A 19,023-nucleotide genomic window follows, 5' to 3' on the forward strand; every position below is an offset into this window, starting at 1 on the left:
TTTGTTATCAAAGCCGATGCATTTACTTTGGCCACAGGGGATGTCAATGTCAATGTCATACTCACCCAATGCAATGTCTCCTGAGCAGGCGTTCTGTGCATTGCTTTAATAAGGTCTGCATAAAATCAACTTCCCTCTGGACCTTACTGCAGTTGCACTATTTGTTTACTGCTTCTCAGGCTATAGTATGTACAGTACAGTAAGTGTTTCTTAAAGTTCACATTAAAATAATAACTGAGTAAAAATCCAGTTGTACGTTGTAGTTGTAGGAAATCACAAAATGTTCACAAACACACTGTACCCCATTACTGATACCGTATTACCCTATGTTACCCAAATACATATGGATCACTAGAAGAACTGACAATTGACAAACTCACAAAAAAAAACATAGTTTTGTATCAAGGTGTTTCTACTAACTTTTATTTGATAACTCTTTTTAAATATATATGTCAACACAATTGATGAATCAAAACCCTGAATATAGCCTACTCAACCCGGAGCGGGAGGAACCGAGAAATGGAGTCAGGAGAAGAAAAAAAAATATGGCCCACCCTTAAAAGCCAGGCTACATTTGTGTTCAGACTAAACATTTGTCATCTGTAGCGTTTTATTTGAAAGAATGCTTTGTTCTCTGCTTGATGCTTATTTTACCGCTCACAGGAGCACTTGCATAGCATTTTCCCTAAACCGCCAACCTCTAGGTATCAAATTTCACTTCAAAAATAACACGTTGCTCTGAGAAAATACACATACATAATTCATTTCCAAACAAAGGGCTTTCACTATATCTCCGAGAAGAAAATATCACAGCTCACAGACGTGCACTATCAAAACCTCTATTGAGCACTCTTAAGCAGAGTGACAGTGGGATTCTGTTTCTCTCACCAGACGTCTCCACACGTCAGGCTGGAGGAGTTTAGGTACAGTTTTATAGGCAGCAAGCATCAGCTGGTTGGGCAGCTTTAGACAAGGCCATAATAATGGTGCTGAGTGCAGGCTTGTTGATTCCTTACTCCTCAAGCTTCGATGGCTGGCTTAGTAATTGTCGTAGATGATGTCGTTTAACGTGGGGTGATGCTATAATTGTTGGAGTGTAGGCTGACATGTCGTATTGTATCGGGCTACGGGAGGGACACTGTGGGGGGCCTGCTCGTCAGCGTGCTGTCTGTCCACAGGGCTGCTCACAGCTCACTCTTGCTGGAGGCCGGGGCCTCTCCTGCAACTGCCCCCGCGCTTGCGGCTGCGGCCGCGTCCTTCGGCTGGAAGCCCAGCGAAGCGGAGTTTATGCAGTAGCGCTTCCCCGTCGGCCGCGGCCCATCATCAAAGAGGTGTCCCAAGTGAGCGCCACACTATAATGACATGAGAAAAACAAACAAACAATGAAACAAACAGAAGGGTGAATGTTGCTTTGGTATCTATCTGGTGACAGTAGAGACGAAGGGTCACCTGGCTACAGGTGGTCTCCACGCGGTGCATGCCGTAGGAGAAGTCATCTGTGAGGGTTATGGACTCCTTCTTAATCAGATCAAAGAAGGATGGCCATCCTGTAATGGAAGTATAAACAAGCGGTTTCATGGGCCCAGAATGCAAGAAAGTAAACAAATGACAGTTCTAGAGCAGCGTGGCCTTGCCTGATCAAATAAATAGGCTACTACAAATTTCTATGATGTTAAGTGCATTCTTGCACTTTTAATTAACATGCCTTCAGTATGAAGAAATATTAAAAAAAAAAAAAAACACTGAACCCCTCTGTCTACGCACTATGGTGTTTGTGCCAGGTCTTGGATAAAGAGTTCTTTGCACCAGTCTGCTCCAAACACAGCTACCTGAGACCACATGCTGCTGGCACTGAGGTCCATGCTCAAGGATGCCTGATAACACCAAACCCGTGGGGCTGCCAGGACATTCCCACCTGAATATATTGGCATGTACAAAACTCTCTCTGAATGCGTGTGTGTGTGTGTGTATACTCTTGCTGCAGGAATGTGAGCACGCAGTGGATGGATTCCCCTTGATACTTCTTGGCTGCTTCCTCAGGTTTTCAGCATTCAGTCTCTGGGACAAGCTCCCCATTCTCCGGTGCTGCCAAGCCACTGCTGAAGGTTTATTTTTGTAGTTCATTCCAGCTAGACGCCCAGTCACACCCCCCTCAAGCTTCCCTTTCATTTCTTAAGGAGATCCCTGCCTTCCTCATAATTAAAGAGTGAGACGCAGCCATGAACTTCATTAAACATAAAACACATTCACTGCAGAGAGACAGGACTGAGGGGGTATGCACGCTGCCCCAGTAAGAGAAAAGGAATCTTTAAATATAATAAAAAAAACACACCAGTACAGGAACTCAAAAAGGCTCAATGCACTGGCAAACTTTGCACACTCACAAATCCCAATTAGTGGATCACTAATGTTAGCCATTGATTTCGTGTCACATTTCAAGGAGAGCAGCGCTACTAATTAACCCTTGACTAACCCTTGACTAATCCTTGCCCAAACACACAAACTCCTTGCATGGTTTCCAGAGCAAAGCTTGTCAAATAAGGGAGGTCAGAAATGGCCGGCGTAATCCTGAGAGCCACAAAACTGTATTTGCATTCTCTCCTCGTCCTTTCATCCTGCTGACCCTGACCTCGCAGAGGTCACCAAGGCACAGAAATCCCCTTAGAGCACTCACGGGTGGTCTCCCTGGTCACGTCCTCCTCCTTATCTGGAGAGCCTGGGGGACTAGCGGAGAGCCGGGCACTCAGAGAGCCTCACCGGGCCTCAGGCTTATAAGCCCAGAGACCTGGGACAACTGCTCCATGTTCCTGGATTAGATGGAGATCATATGGCACCCAAAAGAAAGTGGGGCAAAGGCAGATGGTGTGTGCGAATACTGTACGTGTTGTTGCAATAAGGACTTAACAGGCCCTGCATGACTGCACAGCCTAGTGGACATGTCTAAAAACAAGAGGGAGCATTCATCTGAGGGATCATTATTTCATTGCTGGGCGTGTTTTTAAGTGGAGGACTTCCACGGGCAGACATTGTTATGGACAATCTGTGAATTCTGTAGACACAGATTCATACTGATTTTATTCAGAGCAAAAAACTCCATTTCAGCAGATGGCTTGCTATTTCAGTGCAAACTGTACCAGTTAAAATGTTACTGCCTTGTAAAAGACATTGTGGAACCGAAAATTGCTACATTCCTTGTTTTATCATCACATGGTGGTCGATAGCAAACCTTAGCAACAAATAGCAACAAATCCCTGAGCACAAAAGCTGCAGGCCAGGTTGGATTACATCATACCACATCCCAAAATATGTCCACATGGCCTCCTTGGAGAAAAAAAAAAAGAAAAAGGCCAAAGATATGTAAACCAATACGAGTGACCCTGTTGGCCACCTAGCCCTCACACACAGCCCAGCCTTCCTCTGCCTTGGAAACCTCATTGAAAACATACACAACAACCATATACCAAATACATAAAAAGTTATTTAGGACACAAAGCATGGATGAGATGGGAGGGTCACAAATAAACAAGCAAAAGGGTCCTACTTATTTTCTGGCTTGTTTTGCCTTTAACGCGGCATCTTAGACACCAATAACATGTTTTGTGTTCATTTTTATGCAGTGCCATACTTGTAACTGTTTTTGTCCAAAGGCATGACAGTGTACGTCTGCCAAGGTTTAATGCAGGTCTGGTATACTGTATGACTGAATACAGAGTGCCATGTAATCGTTTGGGCAGCCCTGGCAAAAATCTATGTTACTGGGTGAAGTGGGAAGAAGATGAACTGCTCTCTAAAGGACTTGTTACTGTATGTTTTGCAAAATTTTGGAGTTGATCATTTTAGAAAAAGGAAAGGAGTGTCAAGCAAAAGTTTCCAACGCATTTTCAGGCCATTTCCTCAGTTTGCATTATAATTAAGAAATGGCCGTCTGCTCATAATATTTCTAGAGAGGCACAAAAAAAATCTGACTACAAAAGACCCTCAGGTAGATTTGGAGTGGGGGTGCACTGTTCTACCATGCAGTGGCAAATATAGCATACACATATGAATCATGAGAAGAAAACTTTTTCTGCGTCCTCACCATAAACTTTAAAATCAGGCATTTATGGTCTAAACAAGCATTTTGGGAACAAATCTTGTGGCCTGATTAAGCTATTTTAGTTGCAATGAATGTGTTGCATGGAGAATATTTCACTTGTAGAAGGAATTATAGGTTCAATTATATACTAGCAAATTCTGGAAGCAAACATCACACTGTGTGTAAAAAAAAAACTGAAAATGAAAAGATGGTTTCTGGGATAATGATCAAAAAACACAGTTCAAAATCCACAGTTGACTACAAGGTTTTGCATGCCACTCCTGTCGGACCTAAAGATTATTGAAAATCTATGGACAGAGTTTGTAAAACTGAGAACACCCAAAACCACAATAATTGTTTTTCTATCACAGTTTGAAATACAAAATATGGCTTTTATAAATGGAGTTAGATATTGAAAAATACTCAGATTTTTGTACCGTAAATATAAGCTTAACAGTTTTCAAATGACATTCTTAGGGGGAAATGTTTGGTGAAGAACACACAAGTTGCTTCTCCACTAGACTCTCTGTGGCACTCTGGAGGAGCACCAAACGAGCACCCCACCCCACCAGCCTCAGCCCCAGAACCACCCCTGCTCTGCACCCAACCCTCCAGAAAAATAAAACCCTCTGGCCTGAGCCGTGTCTCTCTCCCCTGTTCCCCGGCGCTCCCAAACGGAGGGAGGGGATGGTTGGCCACGGCTACAAAGCCGCAGAATTCCACTCAGGAACAGGAAATTCTCCAAGGAGCACAAGAATCCTATGACTCAGAGCAGGAGCATCCCGGCGGATGGTTACCACACGGCGCGGCGCGGCGTTCTGCTGCAGGGCGACAGCACGGGGCCCAAAACGGGAACCCGTGTGGCACAAAAAAATGTTTTCGAGCATAAACAGGAAACGGAGTCGGCACGAGTCTGGTGAGCACGGGGGCAGTCTGTGTTCCTAGAAGTTTGGCTCGTGTCAGTGCGGGGGTGGGGAAACATGAAACAATCAAAACAACACAAGCTAAATTCTCCAGCAGGGTTTTTTTCCCCCAAAGCATTTGATACTAGATGAATGACATAATTATAACAATGGCAGATCTTTTTGTAATACTAAAAGACTGGGTCAATTGTGCTTTGATTTGTGTGGTTACAGACATATATGCATATGACATTCATATTCCTTTCACACTCAGTAAACTTATCATGGCTGCTGGAAAGACCTTTGAAGCATTCACAACAGCTTTTGTACATGGCACAGTTTCAAGCTAACTCAACACTGAAACTCTTTGATACAGAAAAGTATTTGAGTCCAATGGGACTGAGGTGCCCGATATAGCGATCTGATGAATGAGCATTAACATGTCACAACTTCACAGAAACAATGTCTCTCAGCCAGGGGTAAACTGCATACTGTCTTTAGAAAAAAACACAAATATTTTGGAGCATTTTGTTCTTCTCTTAAAGCAAGCAGGGGATTGTTTATCTTCAATTTTTAATTAAAGTCTTGAATGCATCAAGCACTGTCTCTTTGGTATGACAGCAAAGTAGATCAATGAGATGTGCTGACACATGTATGCACACAACACACACACACAGATAAGTGGAGCTTCCAGGCAAGTTTGAAAACTAGCCATGAAGAACTTTCATCTCCATTAAATGATTAATGCATTTGCTCATTTTTGATCCCAAAGTTTTGCTTCATAAAAAGCCTCAAAGCCCTCCAACAAAACAGACACACACACACACAGACACACACACACAGACACAGACACAGACACGCACACACAAAGAAAACAGACACCCACACAAAAACAGACACGCACGCACACACATGCACAGGTATGTGCACACAACCACACACACACCCCTCCAATCCAGACCTTTCCATTTCCTGAGCTCTGTATTTACGTGGGTCAGATAGTGGGTGCCACTCAGGGAGGGAAATGTTTACTCAGGCGAGGGCATGCCGGCGTGATGCATCAGGGCTGTCAGCGCGGCCTGCAGCACGCAACGCAGGAGACTGGCTAGGGAAGGCCTCCGCCACCCAGCACACCAGCTCATCCCTCATGGCAGGGGCTTACCACCCCGCTCGCTCAGCACACTGGCCACCGTCAGACACACACACACACGCACGCACACACACACACACGCACGCGCACACATGCATGCACACACACACACAAATCCCTATATTGCACGATTCTCCACCAACCTTCATATCTTTGATGTGATGGCATTTTGATGTGTTTTTAACCTATTTTTGCCTTCCCCAAATTAGGAGGTTTGTACCAGTATAACAAAAAAGAGAAGCACTTCTTTGATTTAAAACTAACTCTTGTACTATACCCTAAATAATCCTCAATATTGGATTTATATTAATTAACAGTGTTTTTGTATTGAGTACTGCACCAGAGTGGATCCTTCACACAGTATACATTACCAAAGTAGTTTATAAATAGACTGTTAATTCTCTACTTGTAGCCTAAATAGAAAACTAGAAACGTTTCCTTGGGTTGCATAGGTCAACCTCAGCAATTACTTACTGGGTGACTCTTGCATGTGTCTATTTTTAACCCTGACAACACACATAGCTCTGTGAAGTTATTCCCTAATTGCAAAGAAAGATGCATTTAGAATCCTGTTTGATGTCAAAAACCTGCACAATTAAGAGAACAGGACATTCCAGCGGATTACAACTGACAGATCCCCAGCGTTTACAGCCAATAAACTAATCACAGAGGAAGAGATAGCCTTCATTAAAATAACTTTGGGCAAATATTTTAAGCTCCTTAAGTCACGGTCGCTATTTTCTGTTAGTGGTGTAATTCACAGATTGATTAATAAGCATGGAGGCCTTTTTAGCCCACTCTGAGCGCCCATTAGACAGCTGACTGGGTACACACTCATCCCTGCAATCAACCAGAAAGGGGCCGCGGGGTCAAGCTGTCTACTCACCCAAGTCAAAAAGAAAGGGAATGAGAGAGAGAGAGAGAGAGAGAGAGAGAGAGAGAGAGAGAGAGAGAGAGAGCTGTCTGGCTTATGTGTAGTATAAACTGTATGTGGTCTCAGTCCATTACCTCCACCTTGGGAGCAGATGCAACAGCTATGACTGCATTTCTACTCAGACTTTCAACAAAGGGGCAGACAATAACATGGACATGTTTGCCGAGTCGACTAATATCGTCATTTCCACAGATGATTTTACTTAACTGATTCAGATAATCAAAGAGAGGCATGTGTCTGCCTACCAAGAACGTCACCCCATCCTTCCCCTCCCGTTTGCACCACCCACACATGAGAGAAGCCGCTCGCTTACTACGTGAGGACGGGACTAGTGGAAATTAGCAACAAATGCTAACTTAGCTTCTTTAGTATCTTTAAATTGACCGACACACATTTTTCATACATGCACAAGCACGCACTTCTATTTGAGAGGAGTGAAGTCACTAGTCCCCAGAGTCAGTCTCAGCTCTGGAGGATGATGTATGCGGCTGAAATGCTGGCTTCTCTGTAATCACATGTCATATGGATGTAATCTGTTTGAATTAGTTTCCATAAGCCGAGGAGCAGAGGGTCTACATACCTGATCCCGAGTCAAATTTCTTATCTGACCTGCAATGCAGAAAAAATAAAACGGTTTCAAAAAGCCATCCTGTTTGAATGCACAGCTATAAATGGCAATAAATGACCATGTCTCAGAATCAATATTTTCTGTTGGCTGGAAGGAACAGAAACATGAATTTTAATAGAGGCACATTGTGTGGGTGTGTGAGTGTGTGTGTGTGTTCTGGGGGACTCAGACCTTAGTGAACAGTCTGTCAAAAGGGCCTCCCTGGGGTGTTTCATTTTCCTCCATATTTTTTGGCCCCTCGAGAGGGGAGGGGGGGTGAAAAAAAAAGAATCTAAAGATATCTGGCGCACAATAAGCGGCAATTTGTGCACTCTTACAGCCAGAGATGAGAGATGGTGGTGGAGGGGAGAAAAACGCACGTCTCCTCTGGGATCGGCGAGCCTAAGATATGGGCTAACGGCGGCCGTAAATTCAGCCCCCTTTGAAGCTCTCCAGCGAGCTGTGGGAAAATTGCGACCTGGTAATCGCTCCTGAGATGGGCCTGACGTGCTGTCAGGTGGAGTTAACCCTCCCCGCATTTGCGCCGAGCCGAGCGAGCCACAGCTGGGCCGGTGCAGGACAGGCCGGACCCTACTGGACTGGGCCGGGCCGCGTGGAGGAGGAGAGAGCCCCGCTTGAACCAATTAGGGAGCTGAAGAGAGCGGGACAGTCGCTCGGGGAGTGGGCCCATACTCTCTGATCTCCAGAGTTGGGAGGAGAAGGTACGTGCACCCCCCTAACTTCCCTCTACACACACACACACACACACACACACACACGTGGACCCGTAGCACCTCTCCCCTGGAGCACCTGAGACCAGTGTGGTGGTCAATCATTTGCTGACCCTAGTGCAATGTATAACAGGATGATTGCATCCGGTTCCCCCAGTGAAGCCGTTTGAGTGCCATCTTCTGACGCCCGCGGAGAACATAGCTAAAGCATTATGTGTGGAAACTATCGTATAGACGGTATGGAGAGGTTCCTGTACGTGTCCTGTACGGGCCCTTTGACTTACGTGAAGAGCGGGGTGCCACAGACGATGCAAGTGTAGGTCCCCTCCTCTTTGCTGTGGGCGTACTCTCCAGCGAAGGCACTACAGACGGACAGGTGAGAGAGCAAAGAGACCTCAGTTTTAACTGACCTTCAGGAGCACGTTTAGAACCTTAGTTGCCTGTACATCCTTATCGTAAGTAGACTCCTGTTATTGTAACAGAACATACAAAATAATTTGGCAAGCATTACATTTATCCTTCTAAGACTCCCATCCAACAAGACTATCATTTGTTTTTCAGGCACTCTTTGTGTATAGAGGGCACAAACCCAACTCGTTTGAATGTAACTACGCCTCGAGGACAAGGGCGGACATCAGCGGCCAGTGTCCTGATATATCTGGAGGAGAGGGATCCTGAGGCGGCCGACCGCAGGCCTGTACATAAACAAGCCCACTCCAACTGGCGCAGATAGGGAGAGGAGGCCAAAGCGCTGGGAGCCACAAGCAAACACCAGCGGGAAGTCATGCGGAAGGCCCAGCCTTTAGCGAGGGCAGGGGCAGCTCCGCCGGCCGCCAGCGCGCTTAGGGCCAGTCGCTGGGCATTTTTCACATTCCTCCTGCCAATGAGCCGATAAATGCCTTTCCCACGTGTGCACGACCACAGGCCAGGGAGTCGGGAGGGGAGTCACAGAGTTCTCTCTCATTTGGGGCTAACCGCACTTTTCCCACTGCCACTGGCACGCTCGAGTCGGCCCGAGGCCCCCAGGGGCTAGCCCACCGGGAGCCCGGCGCACCATGGCAAAAAGAAACGGCACGTCTTGAACCGGGGTGGAAATTTCAAGCTCTTTTTGTTTACGGTGCCAGTGGAAGTGAATAGGGTGCTTGTTTACCCCCAAATAAAAAGAACAGCCAATATGCACAACAACATTTTACGACGGGCGTTTTTAAAGGAGGACCAGGGAACGGCTGAAAGTGGATTTTTTTTCCGGCTGTTGGAAAGCCTTGGACATGAAAGGCAGAGTTAGAGGGTGGCAGAGCCAAGCTAGGGAGGGTGGCAGAGCCAGGATAGGGAGGGTGGCAGAGCCAGGCTAGGGGCCCACACCTCTCGGTTCCTTTCTCCTGCGTGACATGGTACTGCTCGGGCGTCAGCCTCTTCCTCAGCTCCTCCTTGGGGAAGGTGACTGGCCACGTCTTCTTGCTCCGGCATGTTCCTGTGCGGGAAGGTTAATAGCAAGAGTTACGTAGTGACCGCAACTCATGGGTCTCTCTCTCTAACACACACACACACACTTCATATAGCGGTGCTAAAGTGCAATGTTCAGGGTTTTCTCACACAGTGCTCTTCCAGGCAAGAGTCAATATGAAGCATGGACAAAAAGCACTGACAAGTACAAGCAAGATCACACAATAAACTCACAAATGCATTTCTTAAAAAAAAATAAACATACCATTAATCTAAATTAAAAGGTGCATTTTGCAAGGCTTAAAGATAATAATAAGAAGCACTCCTTGACATTGCATGTTCATCCCCAAGCAGTGTGTGTACTTGTGTGCCAACAAACAAGCCTATATGTGAGCCAGAACTCCTTTTGAAACATATCTGCTTGCCTGCTGTGTGCTATGGCAACCAAGAAAATATCAAAAGATATTGCTGGATGCTAATTTTGGATATGTATTGACTGGTTGGCAAAACTCAGTTCTAAAAGCCTGATATTGACTCCTGTCTGGGTGGGGGTGTATAATTGCACTGCTCAGTCCTACAACTGCCAAGATGCCTACAAGCCTGTGTACAGAGGGGGAGATGTGCTACAGCCAAAGAACTCAAGACAATTTAGTGGGATAGATTGTAGATCTTTCAACAGTGTGATGATACGACACAGGCGCAGCAATGTTATCCAAACCGCTGCTTCTGCTGTTTAATCATTCCATGGTTAGGAAACACTTTAATTTCTTGCTGTGACAATGCTGACCTCTAGTGGCAAAACTGTGGAGATGTTCAAATGTTCCACAAGGGGGCAGTGTGTGTTAGCTGAGACAAATCCACTGCACAGCCAAATCCACTGTCACTGTCTGTCAACCAAAAGCGATTAGGAAGTGGGAACATTTCTGAGACAAAGCTGTAAGTGCTCTTAGTTGTAAGGGATTTCAGGAATCATTCAGTTAAACAGTGTCATTTTAAAACTGAGTACATTGCTGGCGAATCTATGTGAGGAGAAATGCCATTTGGCAACAGCATTAAAGTAACACAGAACTTCTTTTCCTTATGCAATTCACTCCTGCAGTATTCAGAAAAGCACCTTTGAACCTTCTGTAGACACTTGTTACAGATTGCAGAGAGAGACCTCTCTTTCTTAATGGGCCTTGCTCATTTGAACTTGTCAAATGTAGGGCTTTATCTGTTGGTGCTCCCTTGGTTTCACCCATTCCCTTCTTAAGCTCTACTCACCCACTCAGAATAGGACAGCCCAAGGTGAGAGGCTCTGTTTAAATGACCACTGTTTGTAGATTATATAAGGTGAAATTATAATCAGTTCTCATGTTACTATATTACTACTGAAGGCATGTCAAAACGCACTTCACAATTCGGACATTACATTGAGTAATCAGTTTGACTACCTCGGGTGTTACGGCGGTTATGTAATGCTGAATAATCCTCACTGCATTAGGGAGAAAGTTAGAGGTAACTGGGGTGTGCATGCAAGCTCTTTTTAGAAAGCAAATATTAGTGTTAGTCCAGAAGCCCCAGAGATCTCCGGCGGGCAGAACAGAGAATGAGACTCCCAAACCTGAGGAGGAGACAGCTGCAGGGAACACCACACAACAGCACACATCTACTGAGCTCCTGAGGAGAGTGGACCGTCCACTTACAGCCTTTGTCTGAATGAAGCATTGGTTTGAGGCAATACAGATGACTGATAACTGAATAAAGGTTGTGATTTGAACAAATTGAACCTATTCAATTGACCCTTCTCAAACGACTGGAATAAAGCTTCTTTTTCAGATGTTTACTCTAATCTTTGAGGGGCATGGGTTACGTTGGGTGGTGTTTCCCTGCAGATGACCAATCAAACAGCAAAACAAAAAGACAGATATACACTCTTGTGCTCACACAGGAAGGTGTGTCTTAGAGCTCGGAAAAAAAGCAGCGCAGAGCCCGCTCACACACACGCAAACACACACACAGAGCATCCAGTGGACCTGAGGGTAGCCCGCAGGCTTTGAGAGCCACAGGCTGGCTCTTGGTCACCAGGTGCAGCAGATTGAATCCTGACATCGCTGCTGCTGCTGTGGCTGCTGCTGCTGTTGCTGTTGCCGCTGCTGTGGACAGAGAGCGCAAAGACACGCGCCCACAAAACAGCCCACTGGGGGGCACTGCTGCTCACGCTACAACACAACAGAGGCAAGGCAGAGGAAGGAGAGAAAAACACAACACAGGTCAATACAGCGGTCAGTTACAAAGACAGACATGAAGGGAGGCCAATCCATCTGTGCGGCACAGTGGACTTGGCCAATGACATTCATGCAGGGGCTGGGTTTAAGATGACATGGTCATGATGGGACAGGAGAGAGCTGGAGGAGAATAATCGGTATGACAACACAGGCAAACCAGTGGAAAACCACATGACAGAGGCTTCCCCAAGTTCCCATAGGAATGGTAAGGAGATTGCAGGTAGATTAGATTGATTGGGTAGATAGGGTTGAGTAATTTGTTAAAATGAGTTAGAGGAGAGGAATTATTAGAGAAATGTTAAGAGTGATTAACTGATTAACTGACCGATAATCAGGCCCGATATAAAACTGATTTTCTTACCGATTACATTCTCCATCACTATGAACATTTTAATGAGACTGCAAGAAACTGCAGCGAAATGTTTGTATGTGACTGGTCTGCACCTCTGATGCAATAACACATACTGAACGAACCTCGAACCGGTCAAAGTTGCAAAGTTCCTAATACACCTTTGACACAGCAGATGAAATAATTGTGATAGACAGTGAACATGAATATTTGACGTAAGGGTCACATGAAATGGGGCCTGTGAGTGCAACACAAAAGATGAGCACAAACAGGGCATGCTCACGCGTCAGTGTTGCTGACAACAGTAAGATGATCCCGTCTCGCTCGCTCCCATGCCCCGACTCATCCATTCAACACAGCGCCTGTTCACATGGCTGCAGGCTGAGGGACAAAGCAGCTGGTGCGACTAACATATGCCAGGAACCAGGAAACTCCAGACTTGACCACTCCAATGAACACTGATGCAGTTGAAAAGACCGCACCAGAAGCACTTCAATTTTGGATCTAATTTCAAATGGGCTGTGCACCCACCAGCACCAACATGAATAATACTGTGGCTAGCCAGTCTGGAGTTGTCCATCTCATGACAACGGCTTTATGCTCTACATCACAGGCTATGTGAAGGACTGACCAGAGAGCTCATAGCACCCCCTCACCCACCCATAAGCACCCCGTGGTCTAGTAGCCCATGGTTACAGTACCTAGCGCAGCAGTGGGCAGAGCCAGGAGACGCCCGGCGGCCTTACAGGAGCTCCGGCAGTGCCTGAGGGCAACGGGGCCCATGGGGGCCATGCATCTGAGGAGAGAGGCTGCCATCCAGGCCTAGGGCACGTGAGGAGCTATGGGGGAGAGAGGGGGCAGGGAGTGGGGGGGGGCAGCGTCACTCGCAAGTGTGGAGGGGGACAAGGGGGACATAGATGACTGATGTGTGTGCACATGTGAGAGAGGGGAGAGAAGCAAGTGTGTGCATGTGTGTGTGTGTGTGTGTCTGTGTCTGTGTGAGAGAGACAGAGAAAGAGAGAGAGAATGGGAACAAGTGTAGAAATGTGACTCTATGTCAAGTGTTGAGGTCTAATAAGAGACTGGTTAGATTACATGAAGTGGGTCCTTTTGTGCATGGATGGTAGAAGCGCCAGTAGTTGTTAGTAATACAGAGCATCATCAGACAGCCTTGCAATTCAGAGGGGTTTTTTCTCATGAGCTTCCCTATGATATCTGACTAAACAAATGAAACCACACCAGCCATGAACCTGAGCACAGGACTTCACCCATCACATTTCTTATAGTCATGTTATGAAAAAGCAAAAAACAGGCTTCAGGGTTCCCACTCTAAAATCAAATGTTAAATTCCCTGACTTTCCCTGACAAAAAAACTGAATTTCCATGACTTACTACATAATGAATAGTAAAATATATCGACAAATGATTTCAGAGCTACCGCGCAGTGTTCAATTATCTTTTACTTTTTTTACTTTAGAGCGGGAGATGACAAAGTTGGCCTACTCAAGCAAGTAGTAAAGCTAATAACCAGATATACACCAATTTTGCGTGGAAATATATTTGTACTAATATATTTTGGCAAGTAAGTTATTGAAAAATTGCTGCACAAAATTCCCTGATATTCCATGACTTTGCATGTCTGGAATAGACTTTCCAAAATTCCATGATATTCCAGAAATTCCATGACCTGTGGGAACCCTGAGGCTTATAAAAGATGCCACTCTTGCCTACCATACATCACAACTAAAATTAGTCTTCAACAAAATATAATATGCCATGCACTGGAAATAAAACTACAATTACAACAAAAAGTGATGTATGTAATAAGATCAATTGCGTATAAGCATTCTTCTCTTCTCTGGATGCCTGTCCTTCATCACCAAACATTCAGGTGCAGATCTGACATGAAGCCAATGTTAAATCAATGTATCTGCAGAGAGGGCTGTGAGTGAGGCATGTTTTAAAAATAAATATCAGAGGTCCACTGGTATTTATAAATAGCTAGGCAGACTGTCTGCTACTTCCTGCTATGTCATACTGGATTAGAGATTTTTCCCAAACAGTAATCTTAAAAAAGACTGTCACCAGCTCTCTCTCTCTCTCTCTCTCTCTCTCTCTCTCTCTCTCTCTCTCTCTCTCTCTCTTTTCTTTCTCTCTCTCTCTCTCTCTCTCTCTCTCTCTCTCTCTCTCTCTCTCTCTCTGGCTTTTTCTTTATACCAAAACCACGGTCAGATATGTTTTATCTACCAATGCTAGATATACAGCTCTCCTGTAGCGGGACCTCAGATGCTGAATCAAAAGCAAGACCTCTTTAACTTCAGTAAATGGTCAATTACATATCACCTTGACTAAATGATTTCTAGTAACCAATAAAACTACCGGTACTTTTTCTATAAACACTGAGGTCATACAAGGTGAGGAAAAGGTGATTTCACTTGTATTTATCCGTCTTCAGACATTAACGTGGTTATCTGAAGCCCTTAAATCTCACTGTGGGTCTGATAGTTAACACAACTTCACACAAATGCTCTTGCATGCATTGTGTTGATTTGAAATATACCATGAAACAAGAGATATTGTAGCTAAAGATAAATCCCCACACCCACTGCACTCCCGATGGCCTTGGTTGCAGCAAACAAAATGCCTGTAAAAGCTATTTCTTTGTGTTAGCTAATATAATCCTTTAATCTATTGGGTATGCATGGCAGGAGATTCCAATTGTGAGATACACTTGTAGAACAGTTTGCAGACACCTGGACCTGAATTTAGACCTAGCAAATGGGGTAGAGAAGCATATCACCACACATGCATTTGCATTACAGACTCTAAACAAGTTAAGAATGATGTCGCAAAGACATTACCACATTGACTTATTTCAATATGACAATAACATTTTTGTTTATCAGTGGATATAAACAGGCAGAAATGGATCAGCCTCTATGGCAAAGCTAAGAACCTCATGCTGTTTTTCATACTGCCATATAAGGCAATTTCAGCAGAACATATTTATAATCTGCAAATAAAAAAAAAACCTAGGCCCAGTTCAGTAAGGTATGGGTAAACAGAGATCTCAGTGGAGAGGCTCAGTAGAGTGATTCATCGCCATTTTAACTGGAGGACATTTTAATAATCAGACAAAAACAATAACATAAACAATAATAATAACTAAACTGCACATTTGCAGGCCAACTACTTCACACTTGCAGGCTAAATATTGTACTGTCATTAAACCCATACATTTGGGTAGAATTCCAGCTGGGCATTGCCTTTGAGCTGTGTTGGATAACTAGCTAAAAGGTTTTTGGATTTCAGATCATACATCGCATTAGGGCAGTGTGAAGTGGGTACCATTCAGGGTGAAAAGCAGCTTTTGTTTAAGACACAATAGACACCATTACAACATAGAGAATGAGACAACCTCAGCTCTTTGCTGGTTGGCACTAGAATGGTCGGTCAGTCGTCGACAGATGGGCACACAGCAGCACTTCCAACCTCACACAAAACATAGCCTACACCAGACTACATATGGCTTATAGCCCAAATCGCCCTGTATGATTATGAAGAATGCAATGTGCATGTTAGTCTACTGTCTGCATTAAGCCTATGTGGTTGTCAATTCTATAATTACAAGGCTGATTGACTTTTTTTAAGAGTTGGGGAAAATCAGACTACTTGGTTATAATAGGATTAATGCAATGCAATGATTTTAATGAGTTAGGGACCGATGATGAATATTTTTCCAGAGTCCAAATGACAGTGGAGTAGGCGACTACTCTGATGTAGCTAGCTAAGAGTCTATTAATAATGTCTTGGTGCAAGTGTCCTCAAAGACCTCTTGCATACGACCACGGCGCACAGTCATAAACATAACCTATTTCGCTAGGTCAGAACTCCAATTTGCATCTGTTAACAGCTTGCAATGAAGTGTCAGGAGGTTTTGAACAATGTTTCTAAACATCATTTTCGAAAGGGGTAAGGAACAACCAGTGCGCCATATTGAAACGTAACCCAATATTTGTGACGGGACTATAGTGACTGCGTAAAGCTAGGGTCAACTGTCTAGAGTCTACTCCTACTCTTGCCTAACCTACCGTTATGGATATTTCACCATGCACAAATACAGGCATTTGTGCGAGACTGAAAAACTGCAACATCTACTCACTAATTGTAACGTTATGTTATGGCTACATATGCTACGCTGCCTTTAAACGAATGACGAAGGACAAATATTACCTTATCACTTTCTCGTCATAATCGACTCTTCGCAAATAGTGAACGGTTAGTCACAATGGCATTTCATAAGCTATATTTTTCATAGGCTAAACAGAAACTTGACAGTTTACACTAACAAATGTCACAGACACGAATAGAACTGCCTACATAGCCTAATAAGAGCGTAGCCTAAATCGTCCATTAAAGTAGTCCGTGCAGTCATGTAAAGCATGTTGGGAAGAAAAGTATACATACCGAGTAAAAACTGAAAGAATATGATATAACTGAAGAAGGAAGAGTGTCTGGCAATTCTGAGCCGGTGCATTGGACGCTGAAACGGGTATGCTCTGTAAACGCTGGTTTGTGTACTTCTTAGGTAATGACAAGTGGGAAAGTGCATTATGGGAAATTCCTCCGTCCGCCCCAAACAATCTCCAAATATGTCCAAGAGGGTCAGCCTACATAGACAGCCAGTCAAATTGTCGTGCAGAGTACTTTGGGAGAAAAATCTCTAAAACATTAAAGATTTTTATCACTGAAACAGTCAACTACACCACACCGGACAGAACAGAATCCTAAACGCTTTCTGTGAGGTCTCTCTGAACCACTCAACTCATCAGAGGCGCACACATTTCCAACCATTCTTTTTCCTACGAGGTTTCCTATGTGGATTGGTAGTATACAGTAGCCTATACCGTTTAGTAGTAAGTGAAAAGTCATATTTCCAGTTATCACATCTAAGATTGGAACTTGAATTATACTTTAGATAAAATGAGTTTTACTAAAATGTATCACAACCATGATGTTTTATTTAACTGATGTAGCAAAATGTCAGCAATATAGTGACAACTAAGAAGCTTGCACAAACATTACCATCCATGTTGGGATTAAATAATTAAGTAGAAGCTGCCATTTCTGAGCTATGCCTCATCAAATATATGATCTTTACCATGACCAACTAAAACTTTCCATGTACAAAATTGAACCAAAACAAACATTCAAAGTTACATATACCTCTCCAAATATTAACACAATCACTTTTTCAAAACCCTACCAAACCTTTAATTAGACTTTAAACAAGACAAGGGACAAATTACATTAAAGCATTTGAACTTTAAAATGTCTGCATTACTGTACACCTTCCCCTCTGGCTAGCAGGTTAGGAATATTGATTGACGCAACAGTACAATTTCAGTCCTAAGCTGCAGAATAGTACATACTAGTTACATAAATGTACAGTGTACACATAAATACATCAGATTACACCACACTGAGGACTGACGGCATGACATTGACCCAACATTCTCTGTACAGACAGATGCAGCACCAGTCAATTGCAGACCTAAATAAAACAGGAGGGATAAACATAATATACAGCAAGGACAACCTCTGACTTTATTTTTTATTTTGAGTTTTTATTTATTTTTTACATAACATTAGCTCTGTGCAGTTGATCGTTTAAAAATGAATCTAAGGTCTCCCTAACTGACAAAAAAAGCTGACAAACATAAGTGTGCGCAATCTGAACAGATGAAGAGACAGATCAACACACATTATTTTTAAAACTTGTGAAAAAGGCATTTGGTTGGATGCAGACACTATCATTAAGCAACATCCAGCATATTGCTGTCAGCAGAAGGAAAAAAAAAACATCCAACCAAACCCCCTGTGTAGAGTGACCTTATCTCCTCTTAAACGATTATACCCATACTGACACCTACGCAATCCATATACATTCCCCAGAAATGCAGTGTCAGTCTTTTAATAAAGCACAAAGTTAAGGCACAATGAGGTTCTCTGCTGCAGGTAGTGTGCACCAGCCTTATGACATAGTTTGTGCATCAATTGTACGCTTTGCTGCAAATACTGCACCCTGTGATCAACTACACTGCATCTTCCAAACACACAGAGAGAGAGAGAGAGAGAGAGAGAGAGAGAGAGAGAGAGAGAGAGAGAGAGAGAGAGAGAGAGAGAGAGAGAGAGAGAGAGAGAGAGAGAGAGAGAGAGAGAGAGAGAGAGATCAATGACAGCAGCCAGATGAACCTAGTAGCAATTCTGTAGTAAGAAACTACTCAAAACATCTCACAAGCAACTGGACATCACAGGTGAAGTGTTTAAAGACTACATGGGGCAGAGGGATGGGAAACTGTATCAGAGACAACAGCAATACACCACAACCCCACCCACCCACCTCAAGGATTTAAAGACTTGCTCTTGTCAACTGTCCAGCAACCTCCCTCCTCGAAATAAAAAAAAAAAACAATACACTGAACAGAAAGCAAGCTGCTTCCAATGTCCACAATCACATCTAATCTGATTCTATCCATTGCAGGCCATCCCATCAAGATAAACT

At 44.0% G+C, this 19,023-nt stretch overlaps 1 protein-coding gene across 3 annotated transcripts; it reads right to left on the bottom strand.

Annotated features, from left to right (window-relative positions):
• Positions 1 to 407: 407 nt before the first annotated feature.
• msrb3 (methionine sulfoxide reductase B3) lies at positions 408 to 17,059 on the bottom strand. Of its 3 annotated transcripts, none has more exons than XM_048267301.1 (7): positions 16,926 to 17,059; positions 13,160 to 13,297; positions 9,762 to 9,870; positions 8,684 to 8,761; positions 7,642 to 7,670; positions 1,450 to 1,547; positions 408 to 1,352 (listed from the first exon to the last, which is right to left on the bottom strand). In XM_048267301.1, exons 2-7 carry the CDS (start codon positions 13,272 to 13,274, stop codon positions 1,185 to 1,187), a joined length of 597 nt encoding a protein of 198 aa, XP_048123258.1. In that variant the 5' UTR covers positions 13,275 to 13,297; positions 16,926 to 17,059; the 3' UTR covers positions 408 to 1,184. The 3 variants fall into 3 exon arrangements, with proteins under 3 accessions (XP_048123258.1, XP_048123259.1, XP_048123257.1); XM_048267302.1 differs by lacking the exon at positions 13,160 to 13,297 and adding an exon at positions 11,858 to 12,043 and having other exon boundaries at positions 16,926 to 17,049; XM_048267300.1 differs by lacking the exon at positions 13,160 to 13,297 and having other exon boundaries at positions 16,926 to 17,055.
• Between the last annotated feature and the right edge of the window lie 1,964 nt (positions 17,060 to 19,023).

This window comes from Alosa alosa, chromosome 17 (genome assembly GCF_017589495.1).
Source record: "Alosa alosa isolate M-15738 ecotype Scorff River chromosome 17, AALO_Geno_1.1, whole genome shotgun sequence".
Classification (NCBI taxonomy): domain Eukaryota; kingdom Metazoa; phylum Chordata; class Actinopteri; order Clupeiformes; family Clupeidae; genus Alosa; species Alosa alosa.